The sequence below is a fragment of the Pelodiscus sinensis genome, chromosome 21 (assembly GCF_052426305.1).
Source record: "Pelodiscus sinensis isolate ZL-2025 chromosome 21, ASM5242630v1, whole genome shotgun sequence".
NCBI classification, from domain to species: domain Eukaryota; kingdom Metazoa; phylum Chordata; order Testudines; family Trionychidae; genus Pelodiscus; species Pelodiscus sinensis.
In genome coordinates this window covers 12,561,125-12,582,011 of record NC_143072.1, presented here as the reverse complement: position 1 = coordinate 12,582,011, position 20,887 = coordinate 12,561,125, and the positions used below count along the sequence as shown (strand labels likewise).

The 20,887-nt window shown below is 47.7% G+C and overlaps 1 protein-coding gene across 2 annotated transcripts in view; it reads right to left on the bottom strand.

Annotated features, from left to right (window-relative positions):
* LRWD1 (leucine rich repeats and WD repeat domain containing 1) overlaps positions 1 to 20,887 on the bottom strand; it is a 41,348-nt gene that overhangs the window by 3,636 nt on the left and 16,825 nt on the right. For both annotated transcript variants that reach the window (XM_075904964.2, XM_075904966.2), the window contains exons 5-15: positions 20,039 to 20,191; positions 18,216 to 18,356; positions 16,651 to 16,971; positions 14,399 to 14,525; positions 13,906 to 14,015; positions 12,691 to 12,898; positions 7,076 to 7,148; positions 6,843 to 6,983; positions 5,141 to 5,238; positions 4,062 to 4,223; positions 1,011 to 1,135 (exon numbers count right to left, since the gene is read on the bottom strand). In XM_075904964.2, the coding sequence (XP_075761079.1) occupies positions 1,011 to 1,135; positions 4,062 to 4,223; positions 5,141 to 5,238; positions 6,843 to 6,983; positions 7,076 to 7,148; positions 12,691 to 12,898; positions 13,906 to 14,015; positions 14,399 to 14,525; positions 16,651 to 16,971; positions 18,216 to 18,356; positions 20,039 to 20,191 (1,659 nt within the window). The remainder of the gene's footprint in view (positions 1 to 1,010; positions 1,136 to 4,061; positions 4,224 to 5,140; positions 5,239 to 6,842; positions 6,984 to 7,075; positions 7,149 to 12,690; positions 12,899 to 13,905; positions 14,016 to 14,398; positions 14,526 to 16,650; positions 16,972 to 18,215; positions 18,357 to 20,038; positions 20,192 to 20,887) is intronic.

Below are 20,887 nucleotides of genomic sequence, written 5' to 3'. Positions count from 1 at the left end.
ATTGTTTCATTTGATCTAACCCATACTTCCATCCTCTCCTCCTGACTAGAACATAGAGCATCTCTATTAATAGAACCTCCCCTAAGAGATGTCTCTCTCCGATCCATGTGCTCCTCCACACCTGTCGGCTTTCCCCCCAGTCCTTAACATTAAAAAGGTCATAGAACAGTTTTTAAACTAAATGCCAGCAGTCTGGTTCCATTTTGATTTCGGTGGGAGCCCATCCTTCCTGTATAGGCTCCCCCGATCCCTAAAGTTTCCCCAGTTCCTAATAAATCTAAACCCCTCCTCTCCACACCATCGTCTCATCCATGCATTGAGACTCTGAAGCTCTGCCTGCCTACCTGGCCCTGCGCGTGGAACTGAAAGCATTTCAGAGAATGCCACCATAGAAGTCCTGGATTTCAGTCTCTTTCCTAGCAGCCTAAATTTGGCCTCTAGAACCTCTCTCTTATCACCCTTCCCTATGTTATTGGTACCTACATGTACCATGACGACTGTCTCTTCCCTGGAACAATACATAAGATTATCTAGATATCTCGAGAGATCTGCAACCTTCGCACCAGGCAGGCAAGTTACCATACGGTTCTCCAGGTCATCACAAACCCAGCTATGTTTCTAATAATTGAATCCCTCGTTACTAAAACCCGCCTTTTCCTAATGAGTGGAGTTCCCTCCCCCAGAGCTGTATTCTCAGTGCGAGAGGAGACCATAACATCCTCTGAAAGGAGGGTCCCAACTATGGGATCATTTCCCTCTGTCCAATTGCAGCAAGAGCTTGGGAAAGGCCGACTTCCCACACATTTAGCTCCCTGCTGACTTGAGAAGCCTGAATTAAAAAAAAATCTCTTCTTAAACGAGCCATCTAATGAGACCCGGGAGGAACTGTTAATTTTCGAGCATCAAAATCGCAATTCTCTGAATTATCTTAAAACCGATATAGTAATGTGTGTGCCTCCTATTGCACAGCCTCCGTGGAGTCAATGTAAAGCCAAGAGGCAAAGGCCTACCTGTGTGGGAGCTATTCTGTTGTCTGAGCATTTTCCCTTTGAGGCCTTCCAGGCTGAAGTGTGCTTGCTGAGATTGTACATCCATACGCTTCCCTTTTCGTCGCCGCAGAACACGTACTCTGCTGCTGCAGGAGCAATGGAAGAGGCAGTACAGTGTGGAGCAGTGTTTCTGAAACTGTGTTCCGCGGTACATCGGTGTGCCGTGAGGCAGTTGGAGGTGTTCCATGGAGAACAATAGAATTCAAAATGGCTGCCCTTAAAGGAACAGGAAACCTTCCCCCAACCAATCCCCAATAACTCCCTCCCTGGCCTTTTTTTTTCTCAACAAAAAGTTTGTTTTTCCTCATAAAAAAATAAAAAATTGTTTGGTGTTCCTTGGTCTTAAAAAGTTTAGAAACACTGGTGTGGAGATTTCTGATGGCCAGGAGCAAAAACTTCTCACCTGTCTAGTGCTCTAACCCCTGGGCTATGTCTACACTGGCAGCTTCTTGTGCAAAAAATCTTCCACAAGAGCACAGCCACACTGCCATGTGCTTTTGCGCAAGAGCATCCATGGTAGTGTGGACACACTCTTGTGGAAGAAAGCTCTGATGGCCATTTTAACCATAGGGGCTTCTTGCACAAGAAATTCATGTTGCCTGTCTATGCTGCCCTCTTGTGGAAGAGCTCTTGGCAAGAGGGCTTATTCCTTGTGGGGAAAGGAATAACTCTGCCGGAAGAAGCCCTGTTTTACAACGCTATACTGTAAGGCTACATCTACACTGGCATGATTTTCCGAAAATGCTTTTAATGGAAAAGTTTTCCGTTAAAAGCATTTTCGGAAAAGTACGTCTAGATTGGCAGGATGCTTTTCCGCAAAAGCACTTTTTGCAGAAAAGCGTCGTGGTCAATCTAGACGCGGTTTTCCGCAAAAAAACCCCGATCGTCATTTTCGCGATCGGGGCTGTTTCGCAGAAAAGAAATCTCTGCTGTCTACACTGGCCCTTTTCCGGAACAGTTTTCCGGAAAAGGACTTTTGCCCGAACGGGAGCAGCATAGTTTTTCCAGAAAAGCACTGATGATTTTACATTAGATCGTCAGTGCTTTTCCGGAAATTCAAGCGGCCAGTGTAGACAGCTGGCAAGTTTTTCCGGAAAAGCGGCTGATTTTCCGGAATAACTTGCCAGTGTAGACACAGCCTAAAAGTATTTGTGCAAGAACCCTCGTGCAGTGTAGACAGCAGGCAAGTCTTTGCGCAAGAACAGCTGTTCTTGCTCAAGAAGCTGCCAATGTAGACATAGCCCTGCTGTTCCTCTGGTGGCAACCCTAGCTTAAGACGGTGAGACAGAGCCCAGTGTGATGAATGTTACCCTCTTTGTAGTCCATTCTTAATTGCTGCAGGGATTAGTAAACCAGCCTTACAAAATTCAGCTCCCAAATATTTTTATCAACTAGTCCGATAGCACTGATCTTAGCACAGTAAGGATTTTGGTCTCAAACTGGTATGTTTTTAATGATCCGTGGTGAGTAGATTCTAACCCGGAAGAGCTGGCGCAAAGCGATCTGTGCAGAACGAGCTGAGCATGCGCAGAACGCAGAACCGCACAAAACCGCGCGGCTGGCGAGTGGGGCTCGCCACCAGTTGGCGAGCCCTGATAATGACCATTTTGCAAGACTGAAATAAAGTAGTTTTAATGCTGGTCTGAGCAGGGAAACTAGTTCAGTTTCAATTATTGGTCTTGCACTGCTACAGTACGTCTACACTGCTTTTTTTTGCGGACAAGCAAACACGCTCTTTCGGGGAGCCCTGTATACTTCATTCTATGAGGAATAAGGGCTCCTCCGAAAGAGAAGGCTTTTCTGACTAGACAGGGCCAAATGGTGGAAAAGCCTCTTCCAGAAAAGCGATCGGAACAAGCTATAGTGTAGACCACAAGCTAAATCGGAGTCAACAGTGTGATGCTGTTGCAAAAAATGCAAACACGATTCTGGACTGCATTAACAGGAGTGTTGTGAGCAAGATACGAGAAGTCATTCTGCTTTAGTCTGCGCTGATTAGGCCTCAGCTGGAGTATTAGGTCCAGTTCTGGACACCACATTTCAAGAAAGATGTGGAGAAATTGGAGAAGGTCCAGAGAAGAGCAACAAGAATGATTAAAGGTCTAGAGAACATGAGCTATGAGGGATTTGTTTAATCTGGAAAAGAGAAGACTGAGGGGAGACATGATACCAGCTTTCAAGTATCTAAAAGGTTACAAGGAGAAGAGAGAAACATTGTTCTCCTTGGCCTCTGAGGATAGGACAAGAAGCAATGGGCTTAAACTGCAGCAAGGGAGGTTTAGGTTGGACATTAGGAAAAACTTCCTACCTGTCGGGGTGGTTAAACACTGGAATAAGTTGCCTAGGGAGTTGTGGAATCTCCATCTCTGGAGATATTGAAGAGCAGATTAGACAGACACCTGTCATGAATGATGCAGAATAGGGCTGGACAAAAGCCACTCAGTGGGCCGGATCCAGCACACCAAGGGCTTTGATCCGGCCCATTCAGCTGTTCCAGGCCCTGCCCCCTAGCACGTTGCCTAGGAGCCATGCAAGTCTTTTCAACGGCTTCTATTTAAAGGGCTTGCAGGGCTCCGCCCCTTTCATCCGAGGCCCCGCCCTTTCCTGGGTGGCCTGTGACATCAAACATTTCTGAAGTGGCCTCTGCTCAAAAAGTATTGCCCACCCCTGGTGTAGAAGGTGCTGGGTCCTGCCGTGTGGGCAGGGGACTGGACTTGACGACCTCTCAAGGTCCCTTCCAGTTTTAGAATTTTGTCTTCATAAGCTAATCTCCTACCGGCCCTTTCAGGCATTAGCATTTTTACAGATGCCGCATCAGAACAACTACTCAGCAGCAAGTCCCGGCCTAGCATCCAGGCCTTGAACACCAATCACGGAACTGCCCAAGGAATCAGGTTAGTAAAGCAGAACTGGCGGTTCCCTCTACTATTGAAAGAACAAACTGTACCTTTCAAGTCCTTCCCCAACAATAGCTCCTGGCCTTCTCTACTGTAGTTACCAAGGTGTGCTTACCTGGACAGGTGCTGAGGGTGAGATAGGGCAGGTCTGTTGTGGACCACTCCAGTTCAGCTAGAATAACTGCAGCTAGTGTCTTCTGACATGATTTCCGCTGTGCCTCAAAGGACTGGCTCCAACTCCATAAATATATCGACCCTGTCTTAGAACTCTTCGACACTGGCGGGGAGAAAGCCAGCCTATCAGAAGCGAACATCCTTCATGTCTTTTAAAATGGCACCAGCCCTCTCAGGACTGAATTTCTTACTGGCACATGCTCCCTATTACAAAAGAAATCTGGTCCCTATGTGTGAACCGAGGGACCTTTCTAGTCACCCTTGCCTTAAGCAAACTGATAGTGTGAGACTAGTGGGAGAATTAAACAAACCTGATTTCCCACCCAGGAATAGTTTAAAGCTGCACCCAAGGTCTCTGGCACTGCTAGGTTGGGTAATAGGAAAACTGGCGCTAGTGGGGCCTTGGAAGCAGCTATGAAAACAGGAAGCCAATGAACTGCTGGCCACTATAAAGTGTTGTCTACTCCGAGAAGTTTGTGCACAGCAAGGTAGCGTGAGAATTTAGTACCCCTTAGCTATTCTGCACTAACATCCCTGTGTGGGCCATCTTCGTGTGCACTAAAAGCACACAAAGGTCCTTAGTATGTATTGTGAGTATCCATACAAGGGCTTAGTGCAGAATAGCTAATGTCAGTCAATTCACCCACCAGCTTACTAGATACTAACATCCCTGTGTGGACAGGCCCACAGAGCCAAACCCTGCCAGATTTCAGGAGGGAGCTAGGCTCCCTGAACCAAGAAAGCATTTTCTCCAGTTCTGTTCAAGATTTAAAGCACGTGCAAGCCATCTGCCTTGAATGGCTGGCATTAAAAAGGCTCTCCTGTGTAGCTCCAGTCCCAAATCTGCCCCAGCCCTCCAAAATATTAAAACCCACTAACGTGTTCACAGTCTCAGATGGGCTAGTACAAAATTCAAGTTGTTCCAGCCTGCCTAAGAGCAGGGGAACATGACTTCTATGGTGTGCAGGAAATAATGGTGTTTATGGTCACCTGCCCCCAATGATCTGAGTTCATGTTTACCTACAACATCCTTGTTCAGAAAAGCCAATCCATCCACTCGGTGGGAAGCAGTCTCTTCTCCCTCATCATTAGGAAACTGGAACGCCACTTCAAAAGGCCTGGTGAAAAATTTAGATGTTACAGCAGGGCTACTTAACTTTGGAAGCCCTGGGGGCCACAATGATACAGCACATGCCGAGGGCTGCAACTTAAGTGTGGTTGCATATACATGCAAATATATGCAAATAGATTCTTTCACACTGATGGGCATGAAAACAAAGCTTAAAGCAAGACTTACACAACACACAGGCCCCGTTTAAGTCAGTTCTGCTGATATTAATAAAATGCAATAGTTACTCGATTTCCACCCATATGACAGCACTTTTAATGAACAATGACAGTCCAGGAATTTAACTACTAAAACTCATATCAACAGAAGATCGTTATATTGTCTACTTTTTTGTTTTGCCTCCCACCCGCGGGCTGCAAACAAACGAGCTGCGGTCTGCGTGTTGAGTAGCCCTGCGTTACAGAATAGTCGGCTACTGAATGAGCAAACGCTTTAAGCTCCACCCGACCCCTTCAACAAGCCAGTGATATACCCTGGGTCACAGAATGCAGTGACAGACGCAGAGTGTCTTCCAGCTTTTCTCAGTACCTAGTCAGGAGCATTCCTGAATGCTCTCTACCTTTATGCGCCAAGAAACAGACCTCCGGCTACAAGATGAGACGCACGTCTGGCAACCCAAGGGACGAGAATCTTAAAGCCCTAAAAATGAGCAGCTGAACCAACTGCTCATTTGCAGCGTTATGGGACTGTAACAATGTATCAAGTGAGGTTTTTTTTTGACAGTCTGTAATGTTCTGAACTTGATGGTCTCTGAGACGTGTACATGGGCTACAATTTTGACTGCATCTCCCAGCAGGGAGGGGCACTTTCTGAGCCCGGTATCCTCAAGAAACAGTCTTCAAACCATTGTCCAGTCAGGAAGAGACAATGGCGGAGCCTCAGAGTTAATGGAAAGCCACTCAGACAACCCAGCTCTCAAGTTAAGAGGGGATTCACACACTGAATAAACATCAGTCTCCCTGGACTAGGGAACAAAAGGAAAGGGGGCAGAGAGGGCACATTTTAAAAGTAAGGTTGTGTCAGAGGTGGGTTTTTTTAAACCTGGAAACTGAGAGATAATGTCTAGGTGAGAAGCTAGCTATGAAATCTGGATCACCCTAGAATTAGGGGGTACCGGGGGAACCTGTGTTTATTCCAACCAGATCTCTGTTGTAGTAGGAATGTGCTAGGCAATTGATACCCAGGGGGGCTGGTTTCATGCTTTCCGACTGGCGATCTGCAAAGAGGAGCAGATTGAGTGTCTGGTAGTTAAGAAGTCAGGGAGGGTCGATCAAGGAAGACTCAAGGCTGTAAGCGCTCTTGGTGTCCCCCTCCAAGGAGTAACTAGCCAGGGGAGAAATCTTGGGGTGGGGGAACTTGAGGCTGGGTTGGCAGCCCTTGCTTGGAGCTGGCTACTGGAGTCTGAGCATCATACATGCTAAGTAACTGCTCTCTGTGCCTCTCGCTGGGGTCCCTAATCTTGTAGCGCTGGGGAATTCGATCCAGAGCTAACAGGTTTTCCTCATCTCAGCCTTCTGTAATCAGGCTCCCAAAGCCCTCAGAGCGCTCGTGGTTGTGGACAGTGAATGTGGGTCCCAGGCATGTGGGTCTTACCTGCTTTTCTGTGGCTTGTCCAGTCTAATATCCCAAGCAAAGCAACCTTCTTCACAACCAGCCAGCAGGAACTGATCAGGGCAGGATGGGACCAGAGCAATCCGTAATGGAATAGAAGCAACTTCCAGCACCATCAGTTGGCTGGCAAATAAAACGGACACTTAGTCCAACCTCCTGTAACAGCTGCTTCTCAGGAGACTTTAATGGGGCGCTGCTTGTTTCTGAACAGTTACCTTGCTTTGAAGTTGTAGTCACAATCCGGGACCCCGATATCCCAGAGGCCAATTCTTTTGTCGTAGGATGCAGCTGTGGGGGGACACAAAAGGTACCAGGCTGTTATAGACCATTACTTGCCAACCTTGCTTTTTATTCCACAATAATTCCTCCTAATCTCACAGCGTGTCGGATGGAGGTGTCATTTGTGAGGCTGTTAACCCAGCATCCTGCCTCTGAGCTTTGACCCCCAACTAACAAAGCACCCAAGTCACTGAACACAAATGCTTTGAAATATTTTTTTAAACTGTGGAAAGAAAAATCCTATTTTGTGTGAATGTATTGCTGGTAAAGAGTGCTAGTCTGTTAGCTCTAGGGCCCTTTATCCACAGCACGGGCAGTGCCAGCTTCCCCCAGACCAAACCTGTCTTCTCAAGGGAGCACGTTGAAGGGTGAAAGGGAAGTTTGTTTTCCATGGTACATCCAGTCTGTGGCCTTGGAGAAGGTCAACAGGAGCAGCAATTAATGCCTCTTCCTGCCAGTGTTGTTTTGGTCACTTGTCCCAATGGGGCATGTGAGGAGAGCATGGATGCCTCTATCCAGGTCCTGGTGTGGTGTTGCAGTATTTGTGGCTTGCAATTCCCACTGACTGATATCCAGGCAGGGGGAGACAACCGTTTTGAAAGGTGCCTGCTGGTGGAATCTCTCAGGCAGCAGGTGGGAGAGCTACAGGAGGAGGTGGCCAGGCTGAGGAGCATTCGAGGCCATAAGGAATTCCTGGACAGTATTCCTATGGCGTCCACTGAGGTCACTGTCCTAGGATGTGGGACTGCTGACCCGCCACTTATGGAGGAGGAGGTGGTGCAGGGTGAGCACTGGCAGCTGGTTATTTCTGGCAGCAGGCAGTGTTCCATCCCTGCTCCTAACCCTCCCATTGTGTTGTTACATAACTGTTACACTATACTTTCTGCAGGAGACAAGGAGTCACCCCCCACAGTGGAGGAGACCAAGCCTTGCACTACCAAGGTTGAGCAGTCTCCTGCCACCACTGTGAGGGAGAAACGTAGGGTAGTGGTGGTTGGAGACTCTCTTCTGAGGGGAACGGAGGCGCCCATCTGTCGCCCTGACAGTTCATCTCGAGAGGTATGCTGTCTGCCAGGGACCCGTATCCGAGATGTTACGGAAGCATTGTCGAGGATTATCCGGCCCTCTGACTACTACTCCATGCTACTCATCCATGTGGGCACAAATGATACTGCCAGGTGTAACACTGAGCGGATCAAGCGTGACTACAGGGCTTTGGGAGTACAGGTGAGGGAGTTTGGGGCGCAGGTGGTATTCTCTTCGATCCTTCCTGTCAAAGGTAGGGGCCCGGGCAGAGAGAGGTGCATCCTGGAGGTGAATGCCTGGCTGCGAAGATGGTGTCGCCAGGAGGGCTTCGGCTTCCTTGACCACGGGGTGCTCTTCCAGGAAGGACTGCTTGGCAGAGATGGAGTTCACCTTTCCAGGAGCGGGAAGGCCTTGTTTGGACACAGACTGGCTAACCTTGTGAGGAGGGCTTTAAACTAGGTTCGACGGGGACAGGTGAGCAAAGCCCACAGGTAAGTGCTGAATGTGCGGGACTGGGAGATGGGTTGGAAATGGGGGGGACTATGGCCTATAATGGCAAGGAGAAAGGAGGGTCAGGGCACAACAGGGAGGCAAGATCAAATCAGTATCTTAGATGCCTATATACAAATGCGAGAAGTATGGGTAATAAGCAGGAAGAACTGGAATTGCTAACAAATAAATACAACTATGATATCATTGGTATTACAGAAACCTGGTGGGATGGGACGCATGATTGGAATGTTGGTATGGAAAGGTACGGCTTGCTCAGGAAGGACAGACAGGGAAAAAAGAGAGGAGGGGTTGCCTTGTATATTAAAAATGTACACACTTGGACTGAAGTGGAGATGAACGTAGGAGATAGCTGTGTAGAGAGTCTCTGGGTTAAGCTAAAAGGGGTAAAAAATGAGGGTGATGTCATGCTAGGAGTCTACTACAGGCCACCTAGCCAGGTGGAAGAGCTGGATGAGGCCTTTTTTAAACAATTAACAAAACTATCCAAAGCCCAAGATTTGGTGGTGATGGGGGACTTCAACTATCCAGACATATGTTGGGAAACTAACACAGCGGGGCACAGGCTATCCAATAAGTTTCTGAACTGCATTGGAGACAACTTTCTGTTTCAGAAGGTTGAAAAAGCTCTCAGAGGAGAAGCTGTTCTGGATTTGATTTTAACAAATAGGGAGGAACTAGTTGAGAACTTGAAAGTGGAAGACAGTATGGGGGACAGTGATCATGAAATAATAGAGTTCATGATCTTAAGGAAAGGTAGAAGGGAGACCAGCACAATTGAGGTAATGGATTTCAGGAAGGCAGATTTTGATAAGCTCAGAGAACTTGTAGGTAAGGTCCCATGGGAAGCAAGACTGAAGGGAAAAACAACTGAGGAGAGTTGGAAGTATTTCAAAGGGACGTTGTTAAGGGCCCAAAAGCAAACAATTCCGCTGTGTAGGAAAGATAGAAAATATGGCAAAAGACTAGCTTGGCTTAACAAGGAGATCTTGCATGATCTCGAAATAAAAAAGGAGTCATATAAAAAATGGAAACTAGGACAAATAACAAAGGATGAATATAGGCAAGCAACACGGGAATGCAGGGGCAAGATTAGAAAGGCAAAGGCACAAAATGAGATCAGACTAGCTACAGGCATAAAGGGAAACAAGAAGAACTTTTATAAATACATTAAAAGCAAGAGGAAGACCAAGGACAGGGTAGGCCCACTGCTCAGTGAGGAGGGAGAAGCAGTAACAGGAAACTTGGAAATGGCAGAGATGCTCAATGACTTCTTTGTTTCGGTCTTCACCGAGAAGTCTGGAGGTGTGCCTAACGTAGTGAATACAAGCAGAGAGAGGGTAAGTTTAGAAGATAGGATACACAAAGAACAAGTTAAAAATCACTTAGGAAAGTTAGATGTCAGCAAGTTGCCAGGTCCTGATGAAATGCATCCCAGGATACTCAAGGAGCTGATAGAGGAGGTATCTGAGCCTTTAGCTATGATCTTTGAAAAATCATGGAAGACGGGAGATTCCAGGAGACTGGAAAATGGCAAATATTGTGCCCATCTATAAAAAGGGGAATAAGAACATCCCAGGAAACTACAGACCGGTCAGTTTAACGTCTGTCCCAGGGAAGATAATGGAGCAGGTAATTAAGGAAATCATATGCAAACACTTGGAAGGTAATAAAGTGATAGGGAATAGCCAGCATGGGTTTGTGAAGAACAAGTCATGCCAAACTAATCTGATAGCTTTCTTTGATAGGATAACGAGCCTTGTGGATAAGGGAGAAGTGGTGGATGTCATATACCTAGACTTTAGTAAGGCATTTGATACGGTCTCGCATGATATTCTTATTGATAAACTAGGCAAATATAACTTAGATAGGGCCACGATAAGGTGGGTGCATAATTGGCTGGATAACCGTAGTCAGAGAGTTGTTGTTAACGGTGCTAAATCCTGCTGGAAAGGGATAACAAGTGGAGTTCCGCAAGGGTCTGTTCTGGGACCCCGTACTGTTCAATATCTTCATCAATGATGTAGATATTGGGATAGAGAGTACGCTTATTAAGTTTGCAGATGATACCAAACTGGGTGGGATTGCAACTTCTTTGGAGGATAGGGACATAATTCAAAATGACCTTAGCAAGTTAGAGAAATGGTCAGAGGTAAACAGGATGAAGTTTAATAAAGAGAAATGCAAAGTGCTCCACTTAGGAAGGAACAATCAGTTCCATACATACAAGATGGGAAGCGACTGTCTAGGAAAGAGCATGGCGGAAAGGGATCTAGGGGTCATAGTGGACCACAAGTTGAATATGAGTCAACAGTGTGATGCTGTTGCAAAAAAAGCAAATATGATTCTAGGTTGTATCAACAGGTGTGTTGTAAGCAAAACTCGTGAAGTCATTCTGCCGCTCTACTCTGCACTAGTTAGGCCTCAGCTGGAGTACTGTGTCCAGTTCTGGGCGCCACATTTCAAGAAAGATGTGGAGAAATTGGAAAGGGTACAGAGAAGAGCGACAAGAATGATGCTTCGTGAACTGGGCTTGTTTAGTTTGGAAAAAAGAAGTTTAAGGGGGGACATGATAGTGGTTTTCAAATATCTAAAAGGGCGTCACAAGGAGGAAGGAGAAAATTTGTTCCTCTTGGTTTCTGAGGACAGGACAAGGCTTAAAGTGCAGCAAGGGAGGTTTAGATTGGACATTAGGAAAAAATTCCTAACTGTCAGGGTGGTCAAATATTGGAATAAATTGCCAAGGGAGGTGGTGGAATCTCCCTCTCTGGAGATATTTAAGAACAGGTTAGATAGACATCTGTCAGGGATGGTGTAGACGGAGCTTGGTCCTGCCTTGAGGGCGGGGGGCTGGACTCAATGACCTCTCGAGGTCCCTTCCAGTCCTATGATTCTGTGATTCTATGATTTCACATACTTTATTAATCATTATAGCACCTCCCACTGTGGACACTAAGCGCCAAGATTTTAAAGTCTTTGCCACTGAGTGGTACATGGTACATCTGCAATAAGCTTATTCAGAAAATAAGCCAGACCCCAATTAAATGACTTCTCTCAACTACCCGACCATCAGGCCTTCCAGGAACCCTGCAAAGACCCCAACTCTATAAAAGTGGCCCTTCCTTCTTTTAACGTCCCTGTGGTTATCCAATTCAGAACAACTCTCCAGTGAATGTCCCCCTCTGCTGGTAATTGAACAGCGTGCCTATCTACTGAGCTGTCTGGGTCTTGGTTTTCAATTCTTGAGCATACTTAAGAGACCTGCCCATTACAGGTGCTTCCAAAAGTTGGGTGCCCAGGACTGGAGGCCTCCAACGCTTTTGAACGCTTAGGCCTTTATAAGGCACATGGCACAGTAGGATGCGAGTCATTTCAGATGCAAAACAAAAGGTACGGAACAGGGAAAAACAAGTCTGAAGGGTTGATCAGTACGTGACTAGACAGAAAATGCCATTGTAACTTGTAACCCAAAGGCTATTACTGGCTGCTCACTGAGTACCAAACTATGCAAAGTTCTCCTCATATTCAGGATCTGGCCCCGAATAAGGTAATTTGTAAGAGTGAGTAATATCAGAGGTCACTAAATATATGTAACTAGTTAGAACCTGCAGTTACAACTGCACAGAACTTCACTGATTTGAAGAAATCAAACAGCCCATGGGAATGGATTCACAACTTCTCCCCCACAAGAGGTAGCACCCTCCCTCCTCGGCATGGAATGGCTGGGATTTCAGTCATCTGTGGACCTCTCAGGTCCAAAGTCTGAGCTGCCACCACTTGGGCAAAAGAAGGAAGGCGCTGTAGCGGATGGCTGTAACAAGGCATATCCTCCTGGGGTCAACCCCAAGGGTGAACTTATGCCACAAGCCAATGAGTTATATGCGCTCCAGGTGCATGTCTCAACACCATATCCATCTGCCAATATCTGCTCCAACCCTGGTGACCGCAAAATCCCTCCCTCCTGGAAGCCAGGCCTTCTCCCTGCTGCTAGCGAGATGCAGAACTGGAGACTTACTAAAGAGGTGAGTCTCGCAGGTTGGGCTGAAGCAGGCTGTAGCAATGGGCTTTTTGTGAGCCTTTAGCTCTCCATAACAGAAATCAGCTGACACATGAATCAGCTTCACAATTCCTCTTCTGCCGGCTGCGGCCAGGATATTGTGTTTTTTTTTCCGGCCGTCGTTAGTTACCAATGTCAGAGTTGTCCATGCAACAGAGAAAAACTCCTAGGACAAGGAGAGATGAGAAACTGTGAAACGTAACATTGGGGTATGGCAGCAAGGACACAGTTTAGACAGCAAGCTAGTGAACGAGAGAAAAGCTGCATTTTGAAACAACAGGGCTGATGAAACGGGCCATGCACGTCAGATCAAACTTAGGGGAAGAAACACAAACTGTAAAAGCAGTTTTAACAGCGTACCAGTGGGGTAGCCAAGTTTTAGCTTGTCTTATTATTTTCAGGATCAACAAATGCCATTTTCCATCCGTACCCATCATTTTAAGGCCTGTCCACGCTGGGAGCCATTGTTTCAGGCTGGTTTTGTAACAGAGTGACAGACATTTTCTCCCGAGGGAACTCTGCACCAAAAACTTTAAAATGGTGTGCCCAGTATTTTAAAATTCTGCAAAGGTTACTTGTCTAGAACAGTGATTCCCAATTGGTGCGAAGCGAAAGTAAGGGTTCCGTGAGGAGCTGGCACTCCCCCGTTCCCTCTTGAAGAGACTTTTTTTTTCCTCCTCGATGAAAAGCGGTGGCGGGGTTTTGTTTTTTTTCTTTGCTCAATGAAAAGCGGCGGCAGGACTTTTTTTTTTTTTCTCAACAAATCGTGAGGCAACCCTAGGGGTTCCGTGGCCAACTAAAATTGGGAAACACTGGTCTAGAGAGACAAGGGGAGGGACGGATATGATAGAGGTCTATAAAATCATGACTGGTGAGGAGAAAGTGAATAAGGAAAAGTTATTGACTTGTTCCCATAAGAACTAGGGGTTACCAAATGAAATGAATAGGCAGCAGGTTTAAAACAAAAAAAAGGAAGTTTTTCTTCACGCAGAGCATGGTTGGCCTGTGGAACTCCTTGCCAGAGGATGTGGTGAGGACTAGGACTTTAACAGGGTTCAAAATAGAGCTAGATTGATTCATGGAGGTTAGGTCCATCAATGGCTATTAGCCAGAATGGGTAGGAATGGTGTCCCTAGCCTCTATTTGTCAGAGGCCAGAAACTCGTGTCCCTACCTCCGCAGCCACTTTATACTTTTTCAGCACTATTCCAGTCTCGCAGTCGATGAGACAAACCGATTCCCCTCCACAGGTGGCCATGGTTCTGGAGGTGCTCATGACAGGGTCTGAAAGAAAACCCAGGGCTGGTAGTTAGACCACTGCTCACTGCACTAACCAGCACCATCTGCCATCATCCAGCCAACATTCTGAGTCTCCGTTACCTCAGACTCCCGGTCCGTGGGGCAATGGAGCTATTCTGTGGGCTGGCGTGGCTAGGAAGTGCATCTGCCACGAAACTGATGCACGCAAGCGACAAGAGAATCCTGATCTATCTGGAGTCAGAATATGAGCAGCTAGCAGTGGAAACTACAGCCTGAGTGTGGCAGGATTTAATGCCTGAGTCAGGTGGGCATCATTCCCCCCAGACCCTGAGCCAAAGGGCTTGGGAGTCATTTTGTGAAGCCTGCCACCTGCAAAGAGCTCCCCACGTGCCTTTGAGCAAGCTCACCTTTCCTCGTCCCACAGTCCAACGGGGGCTCGAAGACGCAGGACCAGAGCTGGGTTTTAAAATCCTCTCGGCTATTGCCTTTGCTGTGACACTGAAGAAAATGCAGTGGCTCCAAACTGATTGCATCCTGCAATACACTTCACAGTTAGAAAACGTGCACCAGTAACGGGAACAGAAGAAGCCTCCTACTCCCACGTCTTATTGACACAGAACCCCAGGGGCTAGATCAGGGGTCTCAAACTCCCGGCCTGTGGGTCATCACCGGCCGGAGAAATTGCACAGTCTGGACACGGTTTGAAGCTCTAGGGGGTAGAAGGGAGGCTGGCGAAGCAGGAGCAGCTGGGGTTCCCCACATTCCTCGTGCCAGGGCCCCCGGTAATCCCAGGGCAGCTCCCTAAGCAGACAGGATGTTATGGGGGGAGAGGGTGGGGCAATGGCAGGAAGGGATGAGGTTTGGGGAATGGTAACTGACAGCCCTTCCCTGCACCCCCCAGCCCGCTGGAACTTCTCGGCCAGATTGTACAATTGCTCCAGCCAGGAATGTCCTGCGGGTTGGGAGTTTGAGACCCCTGGACTAGACCAAAAGATAGATGGATCTTTTATTCTTCTTCACTCTTGTAGGGCATCCTACAACCTCAAACCCGGCTGCTAACCCTCTCTCTAGCTGGGCCATCCTTGTTCCCAAGTCCTTAATACCATCTGGACATGACGTGTTCCATGCAGCAAAGTATTCTCTTGGGTAGCCTGGCTATGGTTCCTTAGGGTTTGGAGACAAGGGCTCTGCTCCTTTGCTCTATCCAAGCTGGCTGGAAAGGTGGCTTTATGCCACAATTATGCGCCCCTGAGCCTGAGACTGGCTGAGCAATGGGTCGGTTCCTGCTGTATGCTAGAGCAGGTTCAGGACTGCTTTCTGTCCAGATGCCTGTGGAAGCAAAGGACTGCTCTACTCAGCAGGGGTCAGTGGGGAACACAGGAAGAGGGGAGGCATTGGAGCCCCCCCGCAACTGAGAGGGGCGACTGAAGTAACAGGAAGCACTGGGCAGTGTCCTCGGGGCAAGAGCCGCCCAAAACAATCAAGAATTCTTTACAGGGCTCCGTCCACAAAAGCTTTTCACTCAGGTACTGTGACAAATCTGCCAATTTGACAGTAACTTTAGAAACGAAATTCTGACACGCTGGAGACTATGCACCACCGGCACAGGGATTTCTCCCCCCTTGCTGCCTTTCCTGCTCAGCCCTGGGAGCTGAGCACGTACACTGATCCCCCATCGGGAATGAATCAGTCTCAGATCCATGGAGTTCAAGGCCAGAAGGGGCCATTAGATCATCTAGTCCATGGGTTCCCAAGCTGGGGGGGCGTGAAGAAATTCGGGGGGGGAGGGGGCGTGAGGCGACCCAGCCCCTCCCCCATCATTCTCCCCGCCCCTCCCTCCCCAAGTTTTGCTGCTATTTTTGTTTTTAGGGCCCGGTCAGTTCCTTTTTCTTTTGCTCAACAAGTTTTGCTGCTATTTTTGGGGGGGAGGAGGCACGAGGGTTTCTCAAAAATCAAAAACCACTGATCTAATCTGACGCCCCATGTAACACAGACCATTGTGTTTTACCCCCATACTGAATCCAAGAACTTGAGATAAAACAAAACAGTCCAATTTATTAAGTGGGGTGTACCCAAACGATCCCAGCAGGCAATCCACAGACCACGCTGCGGAGGAAAACCCAAGCTCTGGGCCCCTCTGGCAGGGTGAACAAAAACCAATGATTAAAAAAAAAATCAGAACTTTTACATTTAAATCTTATTTTTTAAAATATACACGCAATGCCGTTTTTATTTCAAAATAAACTTACAGTTAGAAGAGATTATTTAAATCAAGGTTTCTTGGCTGCTGGCTTGAATTAGATTCAAATTGGTGATTTAAATCTCCTTTGCTATTTGCCAGGGGAAATCCCTTGCCAGCCCTAAACCTAGTGATCAGTCTGACTCTGAGAGTGCGAGCACAACACAGCAGCCAAACACATAGGAAAGAGGATTGTCTGTACCGCTTCACAGCTCTGGGTCACCTCAGCCAGTGCCCTGTCTCCAGCTGAGGCCAAACCCTTGTGCTTCAGAGAAAAGCAATACCCGCCCCTGAACAGCTAGTCAGCTGGGGTCTGGGAATCTGAGAGGGTTACTGAAATGCCTGGAGAGAGCAGAACCTTCCCGTCCCCATCCCAACTTGGATCCTCTCTGCAACCCCAAAAGAGGCTGAGCAGTGCACCTTGTCATCTAGGTCCTTGACCGGAGATATGCTCAGGCCCCTCTTGTCCTGCTCCTGGCTTGGCTCCTCTGTGAGCTGGCTGGATCGTCTGTGGCTCTGTCCTTTTGCAAGCTGCTCTCCATTCCTGTGAGTCTCTTCTGCCCCCTTTGCTGGCTGGTTCGATGCTCTTGGCGTATCGGGAGTCGGGTCATCCCGTGAAGGACTGGACTTTCTGGGGCTAAGCACAACCTCCTCCTCCAGGTTACACTGGGACCGGGGTCTTTTGCTTGCAGATCCCACTGCTGAGTGATTCCCTCTTCTCTTGCTGGGGATTAATGTGACCTAGGAAAGACACTGGCAATGTACTGGGTTGCTTCTTGCATCACCCAGACTACAGACAGCTTAGAATTCAGCGAAAGTCTCTTAAATGCCCAGCGACCGGGCTCCTAAGTCAGACAGGCCCTCTTCTGCAGAGGTCCCCCAGGCCACCGCACTGCAGCTGATTGGAGAACAATATGCAGAGCCCAATTCTCCTCTCGCGTCACCTGTGTCATGCGGCTGACCCCAGTGGTGCTAATTCTGATTCACACGAGGATAAGGAACAGCCCAGTCAAAGAATTTAAGAGCAGTGAGAGAGCAACCTCAAAACCTGTGCCACCTCAGTTTCTTCCTTTCCCCGTGGAAGCGGAAGAAGCAGGACATTATCCAGCCAATATTCTGGGTCTCCTACGAGAGTCAGAGTCTTTTGCATCTGGGATAATGACCCAACCTTCCCATTCCTGGGAAAATCTGAAGGTGCCGCCAGCTTGCAAGGTTTGTTAGAACAGCCTAAAACCCGAGATGCTGCCTGAGTTACAGAAGGAAACTTTTTCAACAGTGTTTTGAATTAATAAGAAAATCAGTTTTTAAAAGTTAACAAAATCAACCCCCCACCTCTGTCAATTAGGATTTCTGAAAGCCTGCCTGCAGCTGCTGTGTGCCATCCCAGAGGTGGCTGCATTTTAGTGGTGGATGAAGCAATCCCTGTATTTGCTGACAGGCAACCTGGTCCAGTGGTCTTGGACACCGGCTGAGGAGTCGGTGTAGCTGGGGTCTATTCCTGTTCTGTCACTACCCTCTTGTGCCTTTATTCCCCTCATACCCTTTGTCTTATTTCTGCTCTTTGAAGCATGGACAGTCTCTCACGCTATAGACGTACGTCACCAATCACGATGGGGCCTTGATTGTAGGCTGGTAACTCCAGGCACTATCCCAATACAAACAGTTAATAGCAGCATTCATTTTGCATAGGGCTTTGCACAGATCCTTCTGGATGAAAGTAAAAACATACATGGAATGAACTCCCTTTACCTCCTTGATGAGGCTGCCACTGAATCTGCTCAGACCTCCTGGCTAGGGGATCCTCAGCAGAGAAATACTCTACTTGCAGGCAGTTTTGTAACATGCGGATGGTAAAGCTGGCCTTGGTGCAATGTGTAAAACCCAGCTGGAAAAGAGCAGCCGCTACCCTTCCATGCAGTTCTCTTGCTTAAAAATCAAGAGCATCTCACTTCAAACTACCCCCCCCCCCCCCGTAGAGCCCTTACCTGTGCAATATCATCTCCCACCTCCCTGGGGGTTTCTGGAGTCTCCTCCTCATTATCTTCCATCCTGTCTGGCAGTTCAGGATTGGTGTTCTCTTCCTGTCCCACCAGGGCTGCCAACAACTCCTCGGCGATCATTTTCACCTAGCATCACAAGGGGAATTTAAAAGGCATCACTCCACAGAGGACACAACGGGAACATCCCGGCTCAGATGTGCCCTCACAGGTTTGGGGGTTGGCGTTTTTTGAGGGGAGGTATCTGGCTTTTGCTATTATGGGGGATGTACTTCCAGGCTGGTGCAAGGACCTAGGCTGAGAGCTGTGGTGACCGAAGCCCTCTCTTTGGTCACAGAATTCGCCCAGTATGGGAGGCAGCAGTGCAAGATGCCTCGTGCTGCCACTCTCCTGGGCCTCATTCCTGACCGAGAGGAACCACTGCTAGGAGATTGGAATTTGGCCTCATTCAGTCTACAGCTTCTCTCTGGAGGCTGCCAGCAACGAGGATCAATTAGGGTAGTTTAAAGACGGCTCTTCTCACAGTCAGAGGAGGGACCAGGCGTGTGGCAACAGTGAGCCCCATACAAATACTGGTGACACAATGAAAAAACTGCCAATTGCCACCAGTTATTAGCCAAAGGCCAGTGTGTGAGAGCAATGACTGCGACTCAGCTACCGAATGGAGCACCTGGATACTGTGAATAGCAAGTGATGGATCTGGATGACCCGAGGTAAGGGGCAGAAATGAGAGATTGGGGTGAATTTTCTGCATGAGCACAGTGGAGTTCTGCAACATGAGGTGGAATACAAGCCTGTCTGGCTGCAATCTTAACCTCCACGTACGACTTCTGCCAATACGTGTTGGGTTTTACTGAGGGGGGGTATGTCTGTGCCACATGGTCCGAGCTCCCCGCTCTGTTACTGAGGCCAGGGGGGTCATCTGAGGAAGGAAGGCAAAAGCAACAAAGCTAGAGCGGACGGAAGCAGAGGGTGCATGCAATTAAAACCCTCCTCCCAAACCAAAGGGTCTCTCTTCCTCTGGCAGTGTGCACACAGCTTTCGCTTTAATGGGCTGTGAAGACACAGTGGTTGCCTTTAACATCATTTGTCACTTGCACATACGACTATTCCTAATACTCAATCACGTCGGCTACATCTACACAGGCATGATTTTCCAGAAATGCTTTTAACGGAAAAGTTTTCCGTTAAAAGCATTTTCGGAAAAGCACGTCTAGATTGGCACGGACGTTTTTCCGCAAAAGCACTTTTTGCGGAAAAGTGTCCGTGGCCAATCTAGACGCGCTTTTCCGCAAAAAAGCCCCGATCGCCATTTTCGCGGTCGGGGCTTTTTTGTGGAAAACAATACTATGCTGTCTATACTGGCCCTTTTGTGCAAAAGTCTTTCGGAAAAAGACTTTTGCCCGAACAGGAGCAGCATAGTATTTCCGGAAAAGCACTGATGATTTTACATGAGATCATTAGTGCTTTTCTGGAAATTCAAGCGGCCAGTGTAGACAGCTGGCAAGTTTTTCTAAAAAATCAGATGATTTTGCGGAAAAACTTGCCAGTCTAGATACAGCCTACAAGTATCTTGACGCTGGTGAGCAGAAAACAAAGACAGGACAGCCCCCCACTGCATCCAGAATGGAATTTACTGCCGCTGCCCATGTAACACCTACAGCTAATTAGCAATGAAAACCAAAGGTGGATGTTGTCATTTGCAGGAGCCCCCGACCACCAATCATTTCAGCAGCTTAATGTTACGGGGGCACAAAATGAAGCTGCAGAATCCTGGTTTTGGGCAACTCAGAAAAAGATGAGACACTTACCCTCCATCGGGTAAATTCACTGAGGGAGCTGGGTCCGTAGATGACGTGGGTTTGTGCAGACTTCAAAAACTTTTTCTTGATGAACTTCACATGCTCGACTGAATACTTCTCAGGGAGTTGGCTTCGGAAATTCTTCTCCCAGTGGGCTTTGACCTAGGTAGAGAGATTTGGTTTACTGAGCTGGATATGTCACGGAAATCATAACGCTCCCTAGTACAACCCTTCCAGAAATGGCCAACCCCGGGGCTCAGACAGGGCTCTGTTTGGCCTTTATTTGATCAGGTGCTGATATAATGATCTCAGCAACTTTGGGTGGGGAGGGAAGGAGGGTTTGTGAACACATTTTGCATTTGTGTTTTTATTTTAAAGGATTCATGTGTGTTAGAAAGAGGCGCCCTGGAAGCACCTGCAAATAAAGGATACATTTGCATAGAACCTTTACTCAAAAAAGGAATAGGTAGGCAGCAGGTTTAATTAAAACAAACCAAAGAAAGTTTTTCTTCATGCAGTGCACAGCCAACCTGTGGAACTCCTTGACAGAGGATGTTACAAAGACCAGGATTTTAACAGGGTTCAAAAATGAACTAGATAAATTCATGGAGGCTAGGTCCATCAATGGCAATCAGCCAGGATGGGAAGGAATGGTGTCCCTAGCCTATATTTGTCAGAGGCCAGACATGGTTGACAAGAGAAGGATCACTTGATAATTCCCTGTTCTGTTCCCTCCCTTTTGGGCATCTGGTATCGGCCACTGTCAGCAGACAGGATACTGGGCTAGATGGACCTTTGGTCGGGCCATTCTTATGTTCTAAGGACTCCAAACTGCTTTACAAACCCTAGTGCCAATTC